This window comes from Triturus cristatus, chromosome 7, assembly GCF_964204655.1.
Source record: "Triturus cristatus chromosome 7, aTriCri1.1, whole genome shotgun sequence".
Lineage (NCBI taxonomy): Eukaryota > Metazoa > Chordata > Amphibia > Caudata > Salamandridae > Triturus > Triturus cristatus.
In genome coordinates, this window is record NC_140590.1 from 445,011,556 (window position 1) to 445,036,223 (window position 24,668).

Here is a 24,668-nt window from a genome sequence, read left to right on the forward strand (position 1 = left end):
TGAAATGCACTGTCAATAATTCAATGGAGAAAAAACTGAACCAATGACTCACAGCTCGTGAGCTGTAAAGCCACGGCAAGGCACCAACCGCTTTACAGGCCATTCACACAAATTTCATACGTGATACACACAAGACCATTCGCACCACCAGGCACAAAAACAACACATTACAAAATTCACAAAAGGGACAAGGTACACCCTGCTTCAGAAAGGCAAATATTACTGCACAGCCATCTAATCCTCAAGCACACACACATACTGGTTGGATTTGGCACGAGAGTGAGTGATGGTTCAGAATATACAATTGTATTAGCAAGTGATTTCACAAAAATGAAATGCACTGTTAATAATTGAAAGGGCGAGAAACTGAACCATTGACTCACAGCTCGTGAGCTGTAAAGCCACGACAAGGCACCAACCTCTTTACAGGCCATTCATACACCTTTCATACGCGTGAGACATACAAAACCATTCATACCACCAGCCGCGGGCCCATCACATAACAAAACTCACACCAGCACACAGCGCCATTCAAGGGCCCATCACTTTCACACGCCCACATTCCTGACACAGCAACTACACAAGCAGATGGATTGCGTGGAGTGGCACTCAGCTAGCAGTGTCGAGCGCCAGTCCACGCACACCGCTAGCCGAGCACCAGTCCACGCACACCGCTAGCCAAACACCAGTCCACGCACACCGCTAGCCAAGTGCCAGTCCACGCACACCGCCAGCCAAGCACCAGTCCACGCACACCGCCAGCCAAGCACCAGTCCACACACACCGCCAGCCAAGCACCAGTCCACACACACCGCCAGCCAAGCACCAGTCCACGCACACCACCAGCCAAGCACCAGTCCATGCACACCGCCAGCCAAGCACCATTCCACGTACACCGCCAAAGAAGTGCCAGTCCACACACACTGCCAACACATTTAGGATTTTTTTAGACAAAAATAAAAACACAAACAAATCACAAATAGATACAAATCTACAAACACAAAATCAGAAACTAAACACATTGCACTAACGCCAACCTTGAAACAGAATCAAATTTTTCAAAGAATACAAACCAATCAGTTAACTTTACCACTCACGATTGCTCCCAAAAATTCTTTTGTGTATGGTACGCTCTAAAACAAGCAGGGACACACAGCCCAGGTTTAGATGGACAGTCGGAGCAGTACATACGAGACTCCTTCCGCTTATCTCTTCGCCAACAGACTCTACATCTCCTAGTGGGAAAATCTTTTGCCGGTGTGGGAGGGATGAAATCAGGAAAGTGGCGATCTTTCAATCGAACCACATCCTCCACCACTCCAAATCTAGGAACACTTGCCTGTTCCACAACAACAAGTCTAGCTATCACAGAGTGCTGAAACTGAAGAAATGTCAACTTTGACGCAGGAGAACACTCCTTGAACACAATAAAAGCATTGAACATTGCTAATTCGAAGAAATGGATGGCCAACTTCTTATACCAAACATAAGCCTTCCGAATAGCAGAGTAAGGTTCCAACCTCTGATCTACTCTGTCAACACCACCCATGTGCTTATTGTAGTCTAGAATGCACACAGGTTTGCGCACTTCAGCAACCTGACCCCAAACAGCCACAGGTGAAGTACTCTCATCATGGATGGTAGTCAGCATGTACACATCCCTCCTGTCCACAAATTTTACAGCTAGTAGTTCATCACTACGCAAGGAACTGCACTGCCCCCTCTGAAGTTTTTTGCAAACAAGCTCTTTCTGATAAGCTTTACGGTTAGAGCGGATTGTGCCACATGCAAAAGTGTCCACTTTATACAATTCCTTAAATAATTGCACAGCAGTATAGAAGTTATCAAGGTACAAATGGTGGCCTCTGTTAAACAGTCTCCTAGCAAGATCCCACACATCTTTCTCTGCAACTCCAAAAGTGGACGGACAACCTGGGGGGTCAATAGCAGAATCTCTACCAGTGTACACACGAAAATTAAAAACATATCCTGTCCTACTCTCAGACAACATATACAGCTTAAATCCATAGCGTGCCCTCTTGCTAGGGATGTACTGCCTAAAAACCAAACGGCCCTTGAACAAGACCAAAGACTCATCAATAGATATTTCTTTCCCTGGAGTATAGATCTCAGAAAATCGATCCACAAAGTGATCAAGAACGGGCCGAATCTTAAAAAGACGGTCACAGTCAGGGTGATCTCGTGGCAACGCCATAGAATTATCAACAAAATGCAGCATACGTAGCAAAAGTAAATACCGATTACGAGTCATAACTGCAGGAAATATGGCAGTTGCCAACAAGGGGCTAGTAGACCAATATGAAGCCAAGGTTGGCTTCCTTACCACACCCATCAATAACGTCAAACCCAAAAACTTCTTAATCTCTTCCAGATATGTGGGAGTCCACCGGGTAGCTCTAGACTGGGGCCTAAGTTTGTCGCTGTTGTTCCTCAAAAACTGTTCAGCATACAAATTCGTCTGCTCAACAATCTCACCCAAAAATACATCATCCATAAACAACTGAAAAAACTGTATAGGCAAAAAGTTTTCACAATTCACTGTACACCCTGCATCACCGCTAAAGGCAGGCAACACCGGCTGCACAATGTTTGGATCAACCCAAAGTCCAGCACTTCCAGTAGGAAGCCTAGCAGCCTCAGACTGCAATGCAGATGCCTCTTGCACCATCGGCACAGCAGTTTCCTCCTCTAAGACAGGCACTTCATCCGCACTGAGAGTTGCTTCATCCACACCAGGAGTCACTTCATCTGCACTGAGAGTACCTTCATCATCCGATGATTCCATGTTGAGTGAAAACTCACTGCCAGAATCTTCCCCTCCCTCCTCTCCCTCAGACGCACTGTCAGTCTCATAATCATGCTCAGAGGAAGATTCAAGAAGCATACCGACCACCTGTTGAGCAGTCATTCTACGGCTAGCCATATTGCTTACTAATAAAGGTAACTTGTCAACAACAACAAACTCTTTGTAAAATAAGTAAGAAGCAAAAAGCACCTTTATCAAAAACTCAAATATACTCCAAAACAATAACACTCACTTGCCAGAGGCAGCTAAACTACTCACCACCACCAACTCTGTACAGACACAGTATGGATCAACAATATCCCACTAAAAAAGAAAGAGAAAAGCAATTACACATAAGACTATGCAAAACACACCGCAAAGCATTTCATGCTCAAACCACTAACTAAATATGCCGCCATTATGACATCAATTCATTCAGACATTATATTATTACTCATTTGGTGTAAATACAACAACAAAAAATTTCTTACCAACACAATGCAACTACACAAAACTGCAGAACAGCCACCGTCGAAAAGCTTTAGACTAGAATAAAAAGAAGAAAAAAAACTTTATTGTAACATATGCATATAATGCTCTAGACCATCACGTACTGCGCAAAATGTATTGCTTGACCCTCCCACTTTCAAAAAGGAAAGATCGATGGCCCAATCCTTTACAAGCAACGCAGCGAGAATCTGGAACTGAGCCTCAGCTCCAGACCACCCCCTCCCTCTTCCCAGTCCTTCAAAACTAACCTCAAAGTTCTCCTCCTGCAAAGACACTTCCAAACTTAATTCACACCCTCTCTATTGTGTGAAGGAAGTCTACCCAGTGTGTTCCTGTGTTTTGCGTGTCTGCCATTTATTGCACTTTTATACCTCTACTTGTACTTTGTACTCTTTTGTATGTTGACACCACTACAGTACACCTGCTTGTGCTAAGACATCAAGCCTTCTAAGGTCTAGTGGGGCCTTCTACGGTGTAGCATGGGAATGTGCTCCCTCAGTACAGTGGTGTGGTGGACTGGTCATGAATGCAGAACCCGGTTCCCCATTTCCAAATTCAACAGCTCCGGCCATAGTGCCACATCCCCACTGAACGCCATACTTGCCCACTGAGAGAAACTCGCACTGCCTTCAGCTATAACCTAATTGTGCTCGCTATAAACACTTGGATGTGGCTCAATTCAAATTATGCACTTGATAAGAGTAATACACTGCCTAAAAAAAAAAAAAAACTCCTAGGGAATGCAAAGCATGTGCAATGTAAGCAGAAACAACATGGTTACCTAAACGATCTCTCACTAACTATTCAGAAATCAGCGAGGGGTTTCACCGGAAAAGTTATGGACATGACTAGAGGGCCCTGAAGGGAACCGTTTCACTGTCCATTGCTTACATCCTTACAAAACATAAGCAGTATGGTAGACCACATCCATAAAAACAGAACCATGGTGCACATTGTGTTTTCCAATTCACCCATCAACCAGGTATTGCAGTACCTCCAGAAATGGTACACTCTCCCACCCTAGAAACAACAATGCTGTTCAAAGGAAGACGAGAAAACGAAAGTAGCAATACACTGGCAAACTCTGATGCTGGTGTACTTGGATGCAAATGAAATCAATCTGGCCACTTTGCAACCCCTCTATCTTACTTTATTTCGCCCCCCCCTGGGAACAACAATACTGTTCAAAGTTAGATGAGAAAACGAAAGTAGCAATACACTGGCAAACTCTGATGCTGGTGTACTTGGATGCAAATAAAAACAATCTGGTCACTTGGCAACCCCTCTGTCTTACTTTATTTCGCCCCCCCTGGGAACAACAATGCTGTTCAAAGGAAGACCAGAAAACAAAAGTAGCACTTCACTGGAAAACTATGTGATGCTGGTGTACTTGGATGCACATAAAATCAATCTGGCCACTTTGCAACCCCTATGGCTTACTTTATTTCGCCCCCCCTGGGAACAACAATACTGTTCAAAGGAAGACAAAAAAACGAAAGAAGCACATCACTGGCAAACTCTGATGCTGGTGTACTTGGAAGCAAATAAAATCAATCTGGCCACTTTGCAACCCCTCTGTCTTACTTTCTTTCGCCCCCCCTTGGTACAACAATGCTGTTCAAAGTTACACAAGAAAACGAAAGTCGCACTGCACTGGCAAACTCTGATGCTGGTGTATTTGGATGCAAATAAAATCAACCTGGCCACTTTGCAACCCCTATGGCTGACTTTATTTCGCCCCCCCCCTGGGAACAACAATGCTGCTCAAAGGAAGACGAGAAAACGAAAGTAGCAATACTCTGGCAAACTCTGATGCTGGTGTACTTGGATGCAAATAAAAACAATCTGGCCACTTGGCAACCCCTCTGTCTTACTTTATTTCGCCCCCCCTGGGAACAACAATACTGTTCAAAGTTAGACGAGAAAACGAAAGTCGCACTGCACTGGCAAACTCTGATGCTGGTGTACTTGGATGCAAATAAAATCAATCTGGCCACTTTGCAATCCCTCTGTCTAACTTTATTTTGCCCCCGGGGAACAACAATGCTGTTCAAAGGAAGACCAGAAAACGAAAGTAGCACTTCACTGGAAAACTATGTGATGCTGGTGTACTTGTATGCACATAAAATCAATCTGGCCACTTTGCAACCCCTATGGCTTACTTTATTTCGCCCCCCCGGGAACAACAATACTGTTCAAAGGAAGACAAAAAAACGAAAGAAGCACATCACTGGCAAACTCTGATGCTGGTGTACTTGGAACCAAATAAAATCAATCAGGCTACTTTGCAACCCCTCTGTCTTACTTTCTTTCGCCCCCCCTTGGTACAACAATGCTGTTCAAAGTTACACGAGAAAACGAAAGTCGCACTGCACTGGCAAACTCTGATGCTGGTGTATTTGGATGCAAATAAAATCAATCTGGCCACTTTGCAACCCCTATGGCTGACTTTATTTCGCCCCCCCTGGGAACAACAATGCTGCTCAAAGGAAGATGAGAAAACGAAAGTAGCAATACACTGGCAAACTCTGATGCTGGTGTACTTGGATGCAAATAAAAACAATCTGGCCACTTGGCAATCCCTCTGTCTTACTTTATTTCGCCCCCCCCTGGGAACAACAATACTGTTCAAAGTTAGACGAGAAAACGAAAGTCGCACTGCACTGGCAAACTCTGATGCTGGTGTACTTGGATGCAAATAAAATCAATCTGGCCACTTTGCAATCCCTCTGTCTAACTTTATTTTGCCCCCGGGGAACAACAATGCTGTTCAAAGGAAGACCAGAAAACGAAAGAAGCACTTCACTGGAAAACTATGTGATGCTGGTGTACTTGGATGCACATAAAATCAATCTGGCCACTTTGCAACCCCTATGGCTTACTTTATTTCGCCCCCCCTGGGAACAACAATACTGTTCAAAGGAAGACAAAAAAACGAAAGAAGCACATCACTGGCAAACTCTGATGCTGGTGTACTTGTAAGCAAATAAAATCAATCTGGCCACTTTGCAACCCCTCTGTCTTACTTTCTTTCGCCCCCCCTTTGGTACAACAATGCTGTTCAAAGTTACACGAGAAAACGAAAGTCACACTGCACTGGCAAACTCTGATGCTGGTGTATTTGGATGCAAATAAAATCAATCTGGCCACTTTGCAACCCCTATGGCTGACTTTATTTCGCCCCCCACCCCCATCCCACGCTAGCAGCACCCATCACACAGAAAATGAGACAAAACCGAAAACGAGCGTTTATTTTTTGGATCCATTTCACCTAAAAGCCCCTGCACTTGGACGATCCAATCGCAGGAACAAAGCGGAGCCTACATAAAAACATGTCTACCCCCCCCAACATTGTGCCCCCACCCTACCTAACCCACCGATGCAATAATACCCCCTCCCCAGCCCCAAAACTGACCTTTACTCTCCGACGCGCAGGAAGCAAATGGCTTCCTGCGCCTCGGAGAGCAAAGGGGAAGCCTCCGGTGACGTCAGCGCGGCTCGCGCGCTGATGTCATTGATGACGCGGGCGGGGGGGCGGGGGGAGGCAGGGGAAGGTCTTCCCCTGCCTCCCCAGTAAAAAAAAAAAAAATCAACGAATCACGGGGGGAGCGCCAGCGCTTCCCCCAAGGGTGGGTCCCATGACGAGCTGGACTCGTCATGGGCACAGCGCGACTGTGCTCCATGACGAGTCCAGCTCGTCATGGGCACAGAAGGGGTTAAGGAAAAACAAAAGATAATAGAAAGTGCCATTCTCAACCCAAAATGGGTGATCAGAAGGATTCGATAGTGAAGAATACGAAGAAAACAAAAATCCGAAAAACCACGAAAAAGTACCCGTGTGTCAACAAGAGAGGGAACAGTAAGCCTAGTGATTTGCACTTACCGAAATTCTACAATAGCAAATTCGGAATAAAGTTCAAGAAAATTCCTCTGTAATCCTATAGGGTCAGAATACAGCTTACTAAGCCTCCAAGTGGGCGACAAATTTCATCAACACGCTTATATGTAAAGTTAATAGACCTATCCTCTGTAGTGTAACGATAAATTAACTGGCAGTTATTTGATGCTTTGACTTATGAGCTTTTGCTCGGTTTCCCTATTATTCAAATTGCCTCCGGGAAGGGGCAGAAAGACTGTGGTAATTGTTTTTTGGGGGGGGGCATTATCATGCCCATTCTGGCCAGCCCCCACCCCTACATTATAAAAAAAAAGAATCCCTGGTGCCTAGTAGGCTTTCTGCCCCCCGGGGGCAGATCAGGGGCCAATGCCCGATCTTCCCCTGGGGGAAGCAGAAAGACTGTTGCATTTTTTTAGGGGGGTGGGGGCATTGGCCTGCCCATCTTGGGCAGCCCCCACCCCTACATCAATAAAAAGAATCCGTGATTTCTAATGGGCTGTCTGCCCCCGCCTCCCCCGGGAGCAGATTGGGGGCTACTGCCCCATCTGGCTCCCCAGGGGGCAGAAAGACTGGAATTTTACTGCGGGTGGGGGCATTGTCATGCCCATTTTGGGCAGCCTCCACCACAACATCAATAAAAAAATCCCTGGTTTCTAGTGGGCTTTCTGCCCCCCCCGGGGAGCAGATTGGGGGCTACTGACCCCATCTGCCCCCGGTCGGACAGAAAGAATGACATTTCTCGGGAGGGTGGGGGGGCATTGCCATGCCCTTTTTGGGCAGCCCCAATGTCAATAAAAAAAAACCCCTGGTTTCTCAGTTTTCCTATGTGCCGGCTGCGCTAGGGCCCAAAATCCACAGGTAGACACATTGCTAAAAACAAGCCTGTGCCTAGTGGGCTTTCTGCTACCCTGGGGGAAGATCAGGGGCCACTGCCCCCATCCGCCCCTTGGGGGTGGGACAGAAAGACTGTGGCTTTTTTGGGGGGAGGTGTGGGCATTGGCATGCTCATTCTGGGCTGACCTCAACCCTGAATAAAAAATAAAAAAACCTGAGGCCTAGAGCGCTTTCTGCCCCCCACAGGGAGGCAGATAAGGGGCTATTGCCCCAATATGCCTCCAGGGAAGGGCAGAAAGACTGTGGTAATTGTTTTGGGCAGCCTCCACACCAACATCAATAAAATAAATCCCTGGATTTGAGTGGGCTTTCTGCCCCCCGGGGAGCAGTTTGGGGGCTACTGCCCCATCTGCCTCCGGGCAGACAGAAAGAATGACATTTCTCTGGGGGGGGGGGGGGCATTGCCATGCCGTTTTTGGTCAGCCCCAACAACAACAAAATTCCTGGTTTCTAGGTTTCCCTATGTGCCGGCTGCGCTAGGGCCTAAAATCCACAGGTAGGCACATTGCTAAAAACAAGTCTGTGCCTAGTGGGCTTTCTGCCACACTGAGAGCAGATCAGCGACCACTGCCCCCATCCGCCCCTTGGGTTGGGACAGAAAGACTGTGGCTTTTCTGGGGAGAGGTGTGGGCATTGGCATGCTCATTCTGGGCTGACCTCAACCCTGAATTAAAAAAAAAAGTCTGAGGCCTTTAGGGATTTCTGCCCCCCCCCGGGGGGCAGATAAGGGGCTATTGCCCCAATATGCCTCCAGGGAGGGGCAGAAAAACTGTGGTAATTGTTTTTGGGGTGGGAGCATTATAATGCCCATTCTGGCCAGCCCCCACCCCTACATTATAAAAAAAAATCCCTGGTGCCTAGTGGGCTTTCTGCCCCCCCCAGGGCAAATCTGGGGCTATTGCCCCCATCTGCCCCTGGGGGAAGCAGAAAGTCTGTTGCATTTTTTGGGGGGTGTGGGGGCATTGGCCTGCCCATCTTGGGCAGCCCCTACCCCTACATCAATAAAAAAATCCCTGATTTATAATGGGCTTTCTGCCCCCCCGAGTGGAGATTGGGAGCTACTGCCCCATCTGCCCCCTGGGGGGCAGAAAGACTGGAATTTCACTGGGGTGGGGGCATGGTCATGCCCATTTTGGGCAACCCACACCCCGAAATCACAAATAATCCCTGGTTTCTAATTGCCCCCGGGGGGAAGATTGGGGGCTACTGACCCCATCTGCCCCCTGGGGGGCAGAAAGACTGACATTTCTCTGGGGGGTCATTGCCATGCCATTTTTGGGCAGCCCCCATCCCAACGTCAATAAAAAAAATCCCTGGTTTCTAGTGGGCCTTCTGCCCCCGGGGGTAGATTGGGGGCTACTGCCCCTGTCTGCTCCCTGGGGGGGCAGAAAGACTGACATTTCTCTCGGGGCAGTGGGGGCACCCACATCAATAAAAAAAATCCCTGGTTTCCAGTGGGCTTTTAGCCCCTCCCCCGGGGGGACAGATTGGATGCTACTGCCCCATCTGCCCCCCAGGAGGGCAGAAAGACTGACAATCCTCTGGAGGGGTGGGGGCATTGTCATGCCCTTTTTGGGCAGTCTCCACCACAAAGTCAATAAAAAGAAAAATAATCCCTGGTTTCTAGTGGGTTTTCTGCCCCCTGGGGGGGCAGATTGGGGGCTACTGACACCATCTGCCCCCTGGGGGGGCAGAAAGACTGACATTTCTCATGTTAGTCTATGGGAGAGGTAGGCCCTGCAGTAGTGACAAATCAATTTTAGAGTTTTTAAATACACTGCATCCTGCCCCCTGGCCTGCCCAGGGCCTACCCTAGGGTGACATATAAGTATAAAATGTCTTGAAACATGCCAAAGTCAATTCACTACTCAAAGAACCCTCTGCCGACCCCATTGAACTCAAAAACCTCCGGACAATCTTTCTGCTCCCATTTTCAGTGATGGTATTTGAAAATATCATCAACAATGAACTCATGACACACCTGGAGCAAACCCTGCTACTCAACGCCTCCCAATCTGGCTTTCGCAGCAATCACTGCACCGAAACCGCCCTGATCACAGCCACCAATGACATACGAACCCTCCTCCACCGAGGAGAAACAGGAGCTTTGATCCTCCTCTACCTCTCGGCAGCCTTCGACACTGTATCCCCTATATGCAGATCGAAAGACTCCACAACACCGGCATCCATGGGGACCCACTCAGATTGATCACCTCCTTTCTCACCACAAGAACACAGATGATCTACCTTACATCTTTCACCTCTGAACCCACGGAGATCACCCGCGGTGTCCCCCAGGGCTTATCCCTCAGCCCCACGTTCTTCTACGCATATATGACCCCCTGGCCAACATCTTCATATCCCACGGTCTCAACATTATTTTTTACACAGACAACACACAGCTCATCCTCTCATTAACCAACAACCTCACCACCACCAAAACCAACTTCCACAGATGCATGACAAACTTCGCCGACAGAATGAAGAACAACTGCCTGCAGCTGAACACAGACAACTTGGTTTTAGTAGTTAAGGGTCTTACTCACCTTAAGACGCAAAGATATGGTCGCGCCTCTCTGTCTCTCCAGTTGAGTCGGCTTCAATTGATTAACAATTTTAAAGTCTTGGTTGCATGAAGGTCCTTACAAATATGTTGATTGGCTCAGGGTTCATGATGCAAAGAACGTTCTGGCTCTTAATTTGCTTCTTGCAATATAGTGTACTTTTAGCATCTTGGTTTCATTTCATTCACAAAAAAAGGCTCTTAATCAATTGGAAAAGCATATTTTAAGGTCAGTTAACTTTCTTACCTCTTGAGGATTCTGCTGATAGTTTAGTCTTTGTGGATGAATGCATTTATCTGTACTTACCCTGACAAACCTGCGCTTCACTACACACAGACACGAGTCTTAATATTTCTCACTGGTTGGTAGTTTTATTAGTCAAAAAAGGCGAATTATTTCCTGATATTAATGATAACATAAATGAAAATATAACATAGGTGCGGCATAATCCTTTTCACTTGCTATGGCATGACCTTGCTGTTATATTCTATATTAGCTGGGATGAGAAATGAGGTACAAACTAGGCTGGACATTATAGAATTTTGCATTATTTTTCTGTGTTTTGTGTTCCAGATTGTCCTTTTTATCTTTTATTTTTTAAGATCAGTTATGTATTTTCAGATGAGCATAAGCTAATAATGGGTTGTAAAGTGTGTATACAATTACCAGAAAGTTATCAGTTACGAGTTGGCTGCGTAACGTATGTGGTGAAGTCCTTGCTCCTAGTAGGGTGTCAAGCATGTGCTGTCTCCTTATGGGCTTTATGTGCACATGGAAAATGTGCTTGAATAAAAAAGCAGTTGTATTGGGTTACCTGGAAGGATGAGTGTGTCTTGAACTATGAAGGTTGCAGGCATTGTTCTGGTGTCTCCTTACATCAGAGGACATCAGAGGGCCTTAGGATTAGATTGAGACCTTCAGAAAGAAACTCACGTATACAGCTTCCATTTAATAAATGTAATTGCATCACCAGCTGGTGACGATGACCTACCCAAGTTCATGTAGTCGTTGAAGTAAGCAAATCTGACCTACCTGCATGAGCTCTCTGGTGCTTGTTGCATATTGATTTTGGCTGCCTGCCATGAGTTGAGTTAGTCCAATGGAGAAAGGGGGGGGGTTGCTGGTGAAAAATGTCATTATAAGATTCGGGAATGGAGACCAAAGATGGTGGTGAGGGGAGCAAAGGAGTCAAGTCAAGTCAAGTCATAGAATTTGTATAGCGCACTACGTACCCAGAGGGTTTCAAGGCGCTTAGGAAAGGGAGGAGGGTTATTTGTCAAATATCCACGTTTTAAGCTGCTTTCTGAACGCTAGGTGGTTCTGGGTGAGGCGAAGGTAGGCGGGGAGTGAGTTCCATGTTTTAGCAGCCAGGTATGCAAAGGATCTGCCTCCCATGGTGGTCTTGTTGATGCGAGGTATAGTGGCGAGGGCTTGGCTGGAAGATCGTAGTTGGCGGGAGGGGGTGTAGAAGGACAGTCGAGAGTTGAGGCAATCTGGTCCGATGTCGTAGAGTGATTTGTGTGCGTGGGTAAGCAGTCGGAAGGTGATCCTCTTATTGACGGGTAGCCAGTGGAGGTCTTTAAGGTGATCAGAGATGTGTTCGTTGCGAGGGATGTCTAATATGAGCCTGGCTGATGCGTTTTGGATTCGTTGGAGTTTCTTCTGGAGCTTTGCGGTAGTACCCGCGTAGAGGGTGTTTCCGTAGTCCAGTCGGCTCGTGACAAGAGCGTGGGTAACTGTTTTCCTTGTTTCGAGGGGGATCCAGCGAAATGTTTTTCTGAGCATGCGAAGAATGTTGAAGCAGGAAGAGGATACGGCGCTGACTTGTCTGTTCATTGAGAGTGAAGAATCCAGGATGACGCCTAGGTTCCGTGCGTGGTCTGTCTGGATGGGTGCTTTTCCGAGGGCTTCAGGCCACCAGGAATCGTCCCATGCAGAGGGGGATGTACCTAGGATGAGGACTTCAGTTTTGTCTGAGTTCAGTTTCAGACGGCTTTGTTTCATCCATTCGGCAACTTCTTTCATTCCTTCGTGTAGGTTAGTTTTGGCGGTGCTAGGGTCATTGGTGAGAGAAAGGATTAGTTGAGTGTCGTCCGCGTAGGAGATGATGTTGAGGTTGTGTCGGCGTGCGATGGCCGCGAGGGGGCTCATGTATACGTTGAAGAGGGTGGGACTGAGTGAGGATCCTTGAGGGACGCCGCAGATGACTTCAGAGGCCTCGGACTTGAATGGAGGAAGGCGGACTCTCTGGGTTCTTCCGGTGAGGAACGAGGTGATCCATTCAAGTGCTTTTCCTTGGATTCCGATGTTATTGAGGCGTTGTAGAAGGGTGCTGTGGCAGACTGTATCGAATGCTGCAGAGAGGTCGAGGAGGATGAGGGCGACTGTGTCTCCGTTGTCCAGTAGAGTTCGAATGTCGTCTGTTGCTGCGATGAGGGCGGTCTCAGTGCTGTGTTTGGCTCGGAAGCCGGACTGTGAGGAGTCGAGGGATTTGTTGGCTTCGAGGAAAGCGGCGAGCTGGTTGTTGACGGCTTTCTCGATGACTTTGGCCGGGAATGGAAGAAGCGAGATGGGGCGGTAATTTTTGAGTTCGGTGGGGTCCGCTGTTGGTTTTTTCAGAAGGGCAGTGAGTTCGGCGTGTTTCCAGTCTTCTGGGAAGGTAGCGGAGTTGAAGGAGCAGTTGATGACGTCTCGGAGGTGCGGTGCTATGACGGAGTCTGCTTTGTTGAAGAAGTGGTGAGGGCATGGGTCTGTGGGGGATCCTGAGTGGATGGAATTCATCAGGCGGATGGTGTCCTCAGTGGAGATTGGGTTCCAGGCGTTAAGGGTGTTCACGGGGGGAAGGTGGTCAGCAGATGGTAGGGTGGGTTGGTTTCCGGGTTGGTTGTCAAAGCTGTTGTGGATGTCTGCAATCTTGTTGTGGAAAAAAGAGGCTAGGGAGTCGCAGAGGGTTTGAGAGGGGGTGATGTCGTTGGAGTTGGCCGAGGGATTGGAAAATTCCTTGACGATGTTGAAAAGTTCCTTGCTGTTGTGGGCGTTGTTGTCAAGTCGATCCTTGAAAGCTGTTTTCTTGGCTTTTCGGATCAGTTGGGGGTGGGTGCGGGTGGCGCTTTTGAAGGCGTCCTTGGTGCTGGTGGTTGGGTCTTTTTTCCAGGCCTTTTCAAGGGAGCGGCAGAGTTTCTTGGACTTCTTGAGATCATCGTTGAACCATGAGGCTTTCTTGCTGCCAGGTTTGCTTTGACGTTTTTTCAGTGGAGCTAAGGTGTCGGCGGTGTTGGATAACCATAGGGTGAGGTTGGCGGCGGCTTCGTTGGCGTTAGAAGAGAGGGCTGGGGAGTTTCGAAGGAGCGATGCGGAGATTTGGTCCGTGGTGATTTTGTTCCAGTTTCTTTGCAGGGTAGGTGGGAGTGGATGATGGGTTTCGGCTTGTTGTAGATGAAGTGAACGCAGCTGTGGTCGGTCCAGAGGAGATCCGTAGTGTGGCAGAAGGAGATATGATTGCTGGATGTGAAGATGGGGTCGAGTGTGTGACCTGCGATGTGGGTGGGGGAAGTGACTAGTTGTTTAAGTCCGAGGTTGGCGAGGTTGTCCACGAGGGTGGAGGTGTTGTGGTCGTTGGTCTTTTCAAGGTGAAAGTTGAGGTCTCCCAGAAGGATGTAATCTTTGGAGGGGAGCGCGTGTGGGGTGATGAAGTCCGTGATGTCTTCACTGAATTTTGCGCGGGGTCCTGGTGGTCTGTAGAGGAGAGTGCCTCTGAGTGTTGTTTTGGGGTCGATGTGGATCTGGAAGTGAAGATGTTCGGAGTTGGCGAGATTGACGTCAGAGCTGGTTGAGATGCGGATAGATTTCTTGTGGACGATGGCGATTCCTCCTCCTGTGTGGCTGGTACGGTCTTTGCGGGTGATCTTATAGTCTTCAGGGATGGCAATGGTGATGTCTGGTGCGGAGGAAGCATTCATCCATGTTTCCGTAAGGAAGGCGATGTCCGGGGAAATGGTGTCTAGTAGATTCCATAGGTCAATGGCATGCCTATGGACCGATCGGGTGTTGAGAAGGATGCATTGTAGGTGGTTGGGGTCGGGAATCTGTGGTGTGGACGTAGCAGAGATGTTGTCGGTGCCGCTGAATTTGCAGGAGTAGCAGGAGAAAGGGCCATGGGTGTGTCCAGGAGCGGCAAGGACGCAGTTGGGGGCGCGACCGGGGTCGAGGGCTAGGAGGGAGGCGGCATCGTAGGTAATGCGGGAGGGCTGGGCAGCTCGAGGGGCAGGGGGTCTGGCGCTGGGCGCGGTCCAGGCGCGGACGGGCGTAGACGGGCTTACCTTTGGCGCACCTTCGGCGCGGGTTGGGCGCGGACGCTGCGCGTGGACGCTGCGCGCGGGAACTACTGTCATATATGGATAGCGGAGGGGGAGGGGCGAGGGCGGCTCAGCTGGGAGGCGTGGCGGGCTCAGGGGAACACAACAACAGCAGGATCAAAATGGAGGGGAGGTCAGAGCAGGGCGCCGGGGGAAATCACACACAACAATGCAATCAAAGCAATGTAAGCGCTGTGGGATAATAGCGCTATGAAATTACGAAGCTTACTAAAAATGGAGCTATGCAGTTATCACAACTTGGTTACAATGCAGCAATACGATACCACGCTGTGAGGAGCAGCGAGGGGAGCGATCACTCAAGGCGGAAGCAGCGAGTGAATCACAGCGCTGCGAGGTTTGGGGAATGCTTTTGGGTGCTTGTGGGAGGGCGGCTCAGCTGGGAGGCGTGGCGGGCTCAGGGGAACACAACAACAGCAGGATCAAAATGGAGGGGAGGTCAGAGCAGGGCGCCGGGGGAAATCACACACAACAATGCAATCAAAGCAATGTAAGCGCTGTGGGATAATAGCGCTATGAAATTACGAAGCTTACTAAAAATGGAGCTATGCAGTTATCACAACTTGGTTACAATGCAGCAATACAATACCACGCTGTGAGGAGCAGCGAGGGGAGCGATCACTCAAGGCGGAAGCAGCGAGTGAATCAGGAGGGGCTTTGAAAATTAAAAACATGGGTGGAGAGCAGCACAGAAAATAAGCAAAAAGCAAATGCACTCCCCTGGAGTGCGGAAAGAAAAAGAAAGAAGTGGTTCCTAGAATGCAAGCAATGGAAAGATACAAGACACCCACTCAAAAGGATGGCAAATAAACTGTGTTGCTGTGGGAGGACTGACCAAAGAAGAAGGAGAGCTGATGACTAAGAAGCAAGCAAATGATATTGTCATTGGTAAGCAGTAAGCTGACCTAAAGCCAACTGTGTGTTTTGGTATTTTCCACAATAGGTAGGTATTCGACAGCAGACAGCTAAAAGCCACCCGTAGGCAAACCCATATCAGGCTAACTATTTCATCATGGTCCAGTAATATACATACAGAATCTACTTCTGGTGTAACTCTGTGGAAGGACGTCCATTTTGTGCAATGTAACATTTCTAAAATCCCCATCAGCATACCCCTTCTCCCCTATAACACCCTTACGTTTTATATTCGCTATTAGGTTATCTTGTGATTTTAATGGTTCTCTTCAACAAATTTCTGTTTAGAAAAGCAAGAAACGAGTGAGGTGAGCGCGTGGTACTCTTCTTTTTGTTTTAGTGTGTTCTTCTTTTTTTACAAATTGCATTGAATTCATTTTAAAGGGACTGCCTCACCTGGTGAAACAATCAAACAGCCTGAATTATGTATCGGGGAGCCTCAGAGCAGTTCGTTTTATTAATTCCTCCTATTAAATGCTATACCCGAAATGGGTGAAGCTTGTTTGGAGAAGAGGTCAACGCTCCCCTTAAGAGCAAACTCTTCTATCTTGGGAACACTCTCAGGTGCATTAGGTGGGGAGAAGGGTTTGGGCGTCCATGTGTGAGAGACAGGGATCACACATTTGTGACTCAAGAAAAAAAGGACTGTTTCCAAATGTTATCACCAATAGTCACAAACATGAGCAGGTGCCTATAGGAAGATGGGACAATTACAAGTGCAGAAATGTGCAAGAGAGTTCTTGGAACAAGGATGCCCCCTGGAATCTTAAAGTCCCTGTGGTCGCCACATAGCGCCGGGTTGGCACACGCTGCTTGGTAAGCTGTAAGGGGCCTTGTGCTCCTTTGAAATGCAAGTAATATCCACCGTAGGACAGGGTTCAGAATCCAACTAATCATTAGATACATGGAAGAAAGATGTTACCCGTGAACTCCATGGGTCAAAGTGATATTACAAAATTATGCATAACTTAAGTTTATAAAAAAGAACATAAAATGCATAACCTCTTGTGTGAATATGCACACTTCCCCAGAACAGCATTTAGAGGACGCCTCTGAGGCACCAATTGTTTCTTTAATGAAGACAATGCCGCAATGTACGTCGTGAGCCCTGCAGATTATTGTGCACATAGTAGTGAAAGTGACTTTTGCAGACATACCATTGTATATGACATTGGTGAGCTGAAATAAGAGAATAGTCCCCCGATTGTAAAGTAAACAGTCATCCAGTCAAGAGTATGCTGAAGAAGCTATGCCTCTGGAGACAAAGAAACACAAAAATTGAAAGGAAAGCCATTGAATAAGAAGGAAGCAAATGCTACAGTTCACAGTTTTTTTACCTCACTACGGGGCTAAACAACACAATATTGCATACACAGTCAACTTAATTTATGTTTATCTAAATATCCTTCTGCAATTCACAATACACAAGTTTGCACTTCTGAAACCGACTTACTTGCACATAATATTGCATCAGGTGTAATAATATGTGGGAGTGTTTTAGCCACTGTTGGTGGGGAGTGAGCATTTCCGGTCAGGGATTTCCTTGAAAGTTTGTATAAATGCACAAATTTATGAAAGAGACGGCTTCACTTGAAACATACCTTCTAGGTGGAGGAAAAAGACACAGGGCAAGATTTTCAAAGGCAAATTCAGCTTTAAATAAAAATTCATAACCAACTTTACAATGTTTGTGCCTGCCAGGAATGCAAAAAATGATTCCTGGTGGATGTGAATGCATTTACAGGTGCAAATTTCCCCTCCTTGAGTGCGCAGGAATTTGCACTTGTAAATTCCACTCAAAAGGCAGGAAAAGTGTTTCGAAGGGGAGTTTTACCTTGGAGTCTGGAAGCCCACAAATATATATATGTGTTGTCATTCCCACACTCCTCTCAGACCTTTCCCCTCCTTGGAAATGGGTGGAGCAGTTAAACTTCCAAGATGGGATGGTGAATGGATCCCTGTGAGAAAGTCATCCTTTTTGCCCTGATCACCGTAGTGTTTTGAATGATACTGGTGGTTACTGATTGATTGTGCCCTGGGCTCTGATAACCAGGCTCATGGCCAGTGCTCTGTTTAAAAGGTATATGGTAATTAGGTGTAATTACAATTTGTATGACAACCTACCTGTAAGCCTCTAATATATGGTTGGGCATGTAGGTTTAGAGGCCCAGCAGATTTAATGAACTCAAGTGTGCACTGCTGTGTGGCTTGCTGTCATTTTAAAAGTCAGCCCTGCTTTGCAGGCTGCTTTTAAATTTAAATTATATCCAAATTCAACTTTGGAATTAAAGGTGCATCCAAAGTCTCAAACAACCTTATTTTTAGGTTTCACCTGCACAGTGTAAATCTCTTTTATCAGTTCCCAATGCCAAATTACTGTGTTCATTCGCTTATGTATGGATTTTGTTTTGTCAACTTCCCCAATAACCACTTAATATTGCTATATTTTATTCAGAAACAGGCAACCACAAGTGCAGTTACCTTGCAGACAAGAGGGTCATGATATGAATGGTGCATCAGGTGCAGTAGCACCAGGCCCAAAAGTTGCCAGAACTCCTCCAAACGCATAATATTGCTATATTTGACTACTAAACAGGCAGTCAAAATTGCTGTTACCTTGCAGGTAAAATGGACTTTATTGAATGGTGCTGCAGCTGCAGTGGCACTGGGCCAAAAGCTCTAGGCACTCCAATAAACACCTAATATTGCTATATTTTGCTGCTATGCAGCCATACACAATTGCAGTTATCTTTCAGTTAAAAGGGGCTTGAGTTGAATGGTGCCACAGGTGCAGTGGCACTGGGGCCAAAAGCTCTAGGGACACCACTAAACACAGAATATTGCAAAATGTTACTACTAAACAAGCAGTCACAATTGTAGTTATCCAGCAGGCATTAGGGCCATGATTTCAATGGTGCTGCTGGTGGAGTGGCACCATGGTCAAAAGTTGTCATAACTCCTTTAAACACCAACTATTGCTATATTTAACCACTAAATAAGCAGTCACAAAGTACATTTACCTTGCAGGCACTAGGCAAATGATTTGAATGGTGGAGCAGGTGCAGTGGCACTGGGCCCAAAATTTGTTATTTCATTTTTCAAAATGTTGCTATTACTTACCCTCACTATACCACTAGTAATGCACAATATATTACCTTTTTGTACATAAAGAAGACATAACACTTTAGCAGACTTTCTGCAACTTAAATTGTATAACTACTCAGCAAACTATAACTTAAAACAAAAACAGCTTATTATTAATCACATGGTTGAAACCTCATGCGCTTAGCAATGCTTGTTACATAAACGTTCCCCCTAAGGTCTCCCCTAGGTACCCCAAGGGTAGGGTGCCTTGTATATATAAGCAGGGGTCTTAAAAAAGATCATTTTTATGCCCTGGCGAGGGAAAAACTGTCACATTTGTTTTCCCCATTGTAGTACATTGGCTCCTTAGGCTAACATGGAAATACTTTTTTTAACTTTAGTGAAGTCTAACTATTTACAGGAATGAGCTAAAATGATACTTCAAAGTGTCTAAATAATACAATAAATCCAACAACTTACCAAGGTTAGATTTATCGTAACTTTTACAGAAAAGAAGTCATAGACCTTGCTTTTCTGATGTGTCTAAATGCAACTCTAGCATCGCCTCTCCTGATTGGCCAGCCTTTGACAGGCTGAGTCAAGCTGCTTTAATGAGGTGTGATGTGGTCTAAAAGGAAACAAAGAGACATCTGGTGGGAGGAGATCTACAAGTTGCAGAGAAAAATGCTGGAAGGGGGTTGGGTAGCCAAATTAGTCTTCAAAGAAGAAAGACACTTAGAACAGGACCCAGGCCCACCCCCACTTCCTGCAACCCCAGCCAGATGGGAGCCCCTGCTAATTGAATTAGCAGAGGGTCTGGAAGTGAAGTGTTAGGGAAGGTTAGTGCCACAGCTGTATGTGGGGTTAGGCAGCGCTAAGCTCTTGGAGAGTTTTTTCCATTTTGGTTTTTAAAGAACAGTACTTTCTGGGACAAGAATTTGGCAAACTTCAGGGGAATTGGTCATCATTGAGGGTGGCACCCCCACACTCCATTGGTCAGGAGTGCCCCCTGCTTGCCAGCCCAGAAGCCTGGATAGATATGGAAGAGCATCCCAGCAACTAGATCCCTGCCTAAAGAACAAGAAGAAGAAGGACTGTCCTGCTGGAATCCCTGGCCTGCACCAAGTGGAAAGCACTCTGAATGGCTGCACCTGCTGCACACTTTGGAACTACAGCAAAAGAAGGACTTTCCCTTGCATTTAAAGTTTAAGAAGTGGACTCCCTGAAGGCAACAGGTTAAAAGAGCTCCACCAAGAAGAAACCTGCTGCCCACCTTCAGCTGGACTTTAAAGGATTTGGTCTGGTGCATTGTGGGAACTGTAGTCACAACTCTCCATGGAGCAATTCAGAGATTCTGGAACCTTGGCAAGTGTTGTGGACCCACAAAGGAGCTTCTGGAGGCATCTCCAGAAGTTTGAGGTCATTTGGAGCATTTTGACCAAAAAGATGCATAAGTTGACCGACCCATCGTCGAGAGTTGATGTCGAACAATAACCCAGCCTGATATTCAACTTTGCGCCCCCTGAATCTCTGGAGCTTATTGTAATCTAAGAGACTTCCAGGCATCCGGCTAAAGCAAGCCGCTGTCGTCGAACCCAAACTCGGCCTGCTGAGGAGAGAATAAGCTCCAAACAGTGACTAAAAGCCTGATTTAGATATCGGCTGACGGGTTATTCCGCCACAAAGGGGATGGATATCCCATCCATCTAAAATCAAAATCCCATAGGATATTATGGGGTTTAGATTTCAGCAGACAGGGTGGGATATTTGTCCCCGTTGTGATGGAGTAACCCTTCTACCAATATCTAAATCAGGCCATAAGTCAGAAGGTAAAAACTTGACTGGTCCCTACCGCTCATTGTATTTGACCAGCGCTCTATCGTGGTCTTTGACTTTGTCCCAGTCTAGCACGACAAGATGTTCTAAGTTGTGGCTTTTGGCTTTTAGGCACCACAAAGTGTTTATTCTTTCAAAAGTAATATCTCTGGTTCCCTACATTGGATTTTTATTGTTCTGGTGTATTTTTAATCATACAAATATTTTCTATTTTTATAAATTGGAGTTGGATTTTGTTGTGTGTTGTGTCTTACTTATTTAATGTATTGATGTTTTTAAATGCTTTGTAGACTTATCTCCTAAGTTAAGCCTGCCTGCTCGCAGCCAGCTACCAAGGTTTGAACAAGGGAATATTTTATTTAGACCTTGACTGGACCTTATATTGTGATTGTGGCCTTATTACTAGTGGTGGGTACCTACCTACACCTACTAATAAAACCCCTTCCAATAATCCCGCCCAGAGTTGATGGGGATTTAAGTAAGGGCTTTCTCTATGGAGAAAAATGTTTCTTCAGGGATGGGTAGAAAAAAGTGTGCTTTTGCACAATGGACTCTCATTCCCTCTATGCTGACCTCTCCACTGTGGAGAACTCCTTACAGACCTTGGGAATAGGTGCATGACATTCCCAGAAGTACACATGGAATCCTCTCCTTGGCACAGCTTTCCAGATATATATGTGGAACCGTTTGTGAGTAGGAAAAAAATAGAAAAGTACCAGCATATTTTTCGGTAGTTCCTGAATATGCCTTGGATAATCTACTCAAGGGGAGGAGTTTAGGCATCTTTTGAAATGCGAATGTACAGTGACCACTACCAAAATATTTGGGGTATAGCGTTAAAAGTTTTTTCACCTATAGAAATAATATAAAGAAAAACTTTTCAAGTGCTCACATACTGTACCATCACACTAGCTCCTGTGAGAAAATATACATTCATTAATTTTCTACATGCAGAAATGATTACTCTTGAGTACTCCTGAATATGCGTGAAAAAAATATGTTTTTCTAATTCCTAAAAGGCCAGAAATGTACACCAAACGTGAGTTCAAGGGAGAATGTCTAACATCGTTCCAGGGTCTTTTACATAGTGGGTCGCCAATGGAGAGCATGCTGCTATTTACCTTTGTAATTACTTTTTTCTTTCGAAGCCATGCTACTGTTGATGTTCTGATGCACTGGACTGAGGATCGTTTATTATTTATGAATTATTAATGTGAATATTTGCTAGACTGCTCCCTGCTTCAAGTACTTTTATTAAGAGGGTAATATCTGTGTCCCGGGTATGTTACTAAGAGGGATTGAACAATATTGCTAGTGTGATGCTCTTTGATCCCTTGGCGTCTCAGATGTACTGAGATTCCTTGCATGTACATCAGCGGCGCGAGCCCCCATACATTTCACAGTCTCTTCCGGGAGAGTTCTTTTTGGCAAAGTGCCAGTCGTGCGCTTCCCCTGTGTGCGTGTTTGTGGCCCCAGGCCGATACTTGGCTTTGAGCACTTAGGCCTAATCGGAAAATTAAAAAATCTCACTGCACTTCAATGCTTCTTGCTTTGCTGCTTGGATTAACGCAAAATTATGCTCCTCCCTGTAGAATATGAGGAGGGGCCTTGAACCTCGCATGTCTCAAAGATATTAATTGGCCTGCGGCTGAATGGGGTCCCTTGGAAGGTTGCCCCCCCCCCTCCATACCGCGGAGCTGCGTGGTGGTGGGGGCTGTGTTAAGCCCCTACTTGTCAGTCAGTAACCACTAAACCTGAAGCCCAACATTTAGATAACCTCTAATTGCTCACAAATTAATTTGCAAAATTAGATTTTTCCTGTCACTTTATAGATTAATTGATTGGACAAAAAATATATTGTCTGTTTCGGTGCACATGTATTTACATTGCCTTCGTTTTTGCCCTTGATCTCCTGATTATTGACCCATTTTATCTCTCCTTTCCCACATTGTACGTCCTTACTTGCCCAAGTATTTCCATATAGACATAGAAAAGGTAAAACCCTTTGATACGAGGGCCACCATCAATTTTCTCTGTAGCATCCACCCAAGTCATTTCAGGTATGGGCCATAGTGACTGTTTCCTCTTGCTTTTGTATACTTGTTTAACATAAAGGATAGTATGGTGGGACATGCCATGATGCTTTGTTTCCTGCTGGACTGCAAAGTTGGTGCAGAATGGCCCTTGAGCTTCAAACCATCGGGCTTTCCTAGACAGGCCTTGTAGGCCAGGGGAGCCCCAGGGTGGGCTTCACAGTGTAGCCTAGCTGTGGAATCCTGGTGAGCCAGCTCTACCAGCCTGCGGCATCCCAGCACGGGCCGCAGATGTATGATGCAAACAAAAGCATGGCACTACTTCATAATTATAATGGATGGGTATATTTGGAACAGAATGGATTTATTTCTGGAATCTTTTTTCATTTGCAGGTGTTTGGGATTATATTCAGAGCACCAGAGACAGCGTACATGACCTCGAAAGGAGGGTGCAGAAAGCCAAGGATAATGTGGACGAAATTCAAGCCATAATGAAGACCTGGGTCTCACCTATTTTTGAGAGGAAGGATGGCAAAAAAGAAACTTTGCTCAACCTAGATGACCGAAGCGATCGGCTTGAGAAGCGATACAGCCTTATTCGAGAATCTGGGACCCGAATTCACACACTGGTCAAGGTATTTCAACCTGTGGTTTGACATGGCTTAACAGTTGCTGGAGAGGAGTGACCTTCAGGGCCTCATTCACAAGGCCGTTGGTCCGCCGGTGCTTCATTTGCTTTTGACGCATCGGCGGCGTAATGGGCATGCCCATATTTACAAGGCCGCGTAAAGTCACCCTGAGTGACTTATCATGGCCTTGGAAATATGGGCCCCTTTTACGCATTACTCTGCGTGAAAAACGAGGAGTAGCGCAAAGAGGAGATATACATTTATTTTTCCTCGTTCTATGCGGCTGCATTCTGCAGCACGCATAGAAAGAGGAACATGTCATCAATGATTGTTTTTGTGTAGGAAGGTGTCCCTTCCCGCACAAATACAATCATCCCTACAACGCAGGCACACGTGCAACATGACGCAAGGTTGTCTGCATTGGCACACGGCTGCTGTTTGTGCGCCGGCGCTGGGGAAAAGGAGAGGAATGCGCCGTTTCATGTAGATACGGCGCATTCCTGCCCTTTTATTTTGACGCACGGCAGCGCGGCAAGAAGGCTTGCTGTGCTGCCGTGCGTCAAAATCTAGTGAATGAGGCCCTCAGGGTTTTGTATCAGTGGATGCTCTGAGCTTTTGTCATGAGTAGAATATAACCAGAGACCTTGCATGTGCCAGGCTGTTTATTTTCATTAATTTTGACCTACACTTTGCCTTAAAAAGGTGTCCTCGCATAGAAAATAAGATAATTCGGTTATTTAAACATGTGTTGCTTAGATGTATGAGTCGCCTGTTGGACACACGGAACCCTAACCTAAGTCACTCTGCAAATGTTTTCAGTAAATACAAGAGTAGCCTGTGCTAGTCTGTGCTATGCTTCTATTTTTCCTCATCTGCTTTTCCAACTTATTTAGCTTATCTCAAACGCTAACAGTTCAGAATATATGGCATATTTAGGTAACTGTGGTCACATATGATTCATGTTTATGTCTGGAAATTGTAGACAAAGTCTGCCCTGTAAGCACAGACATACCTTCTGTAGAGTAAAAAAAAGATGTATCTGAATGCAAAATTTTCACAACTGTGTTGTGCAATACCATATATCCTAAAAAAAGATATTTTCTTAGGTGACATGAGAGAAATGATA

General features: G+C 46.2%; 1 protein-coding gene across 1 annotated transcript in view; it reads left to right on the forward strand.

Annotated features, from left to right (window-relative positions):
- The window catches only part of DNAH9 (dynein axonemal heavy chain 9), a 1,479,259-nt gene that overhangs the window by 307,617 nt on the left and 1,146,974 nt on the right, over positions 1–24,668 (forward strand). Inside the window, exon 14 of the mRNA XM_085616775.1 lies at positions 23,307–23,548. Coding sequence (XP_085472901.1) covers positions 23,307–23,548 — 242 coding nt within the window. The remainder of the gene's footprint in view (positions 1–23,306; positions 23,549–24,668) is intronic.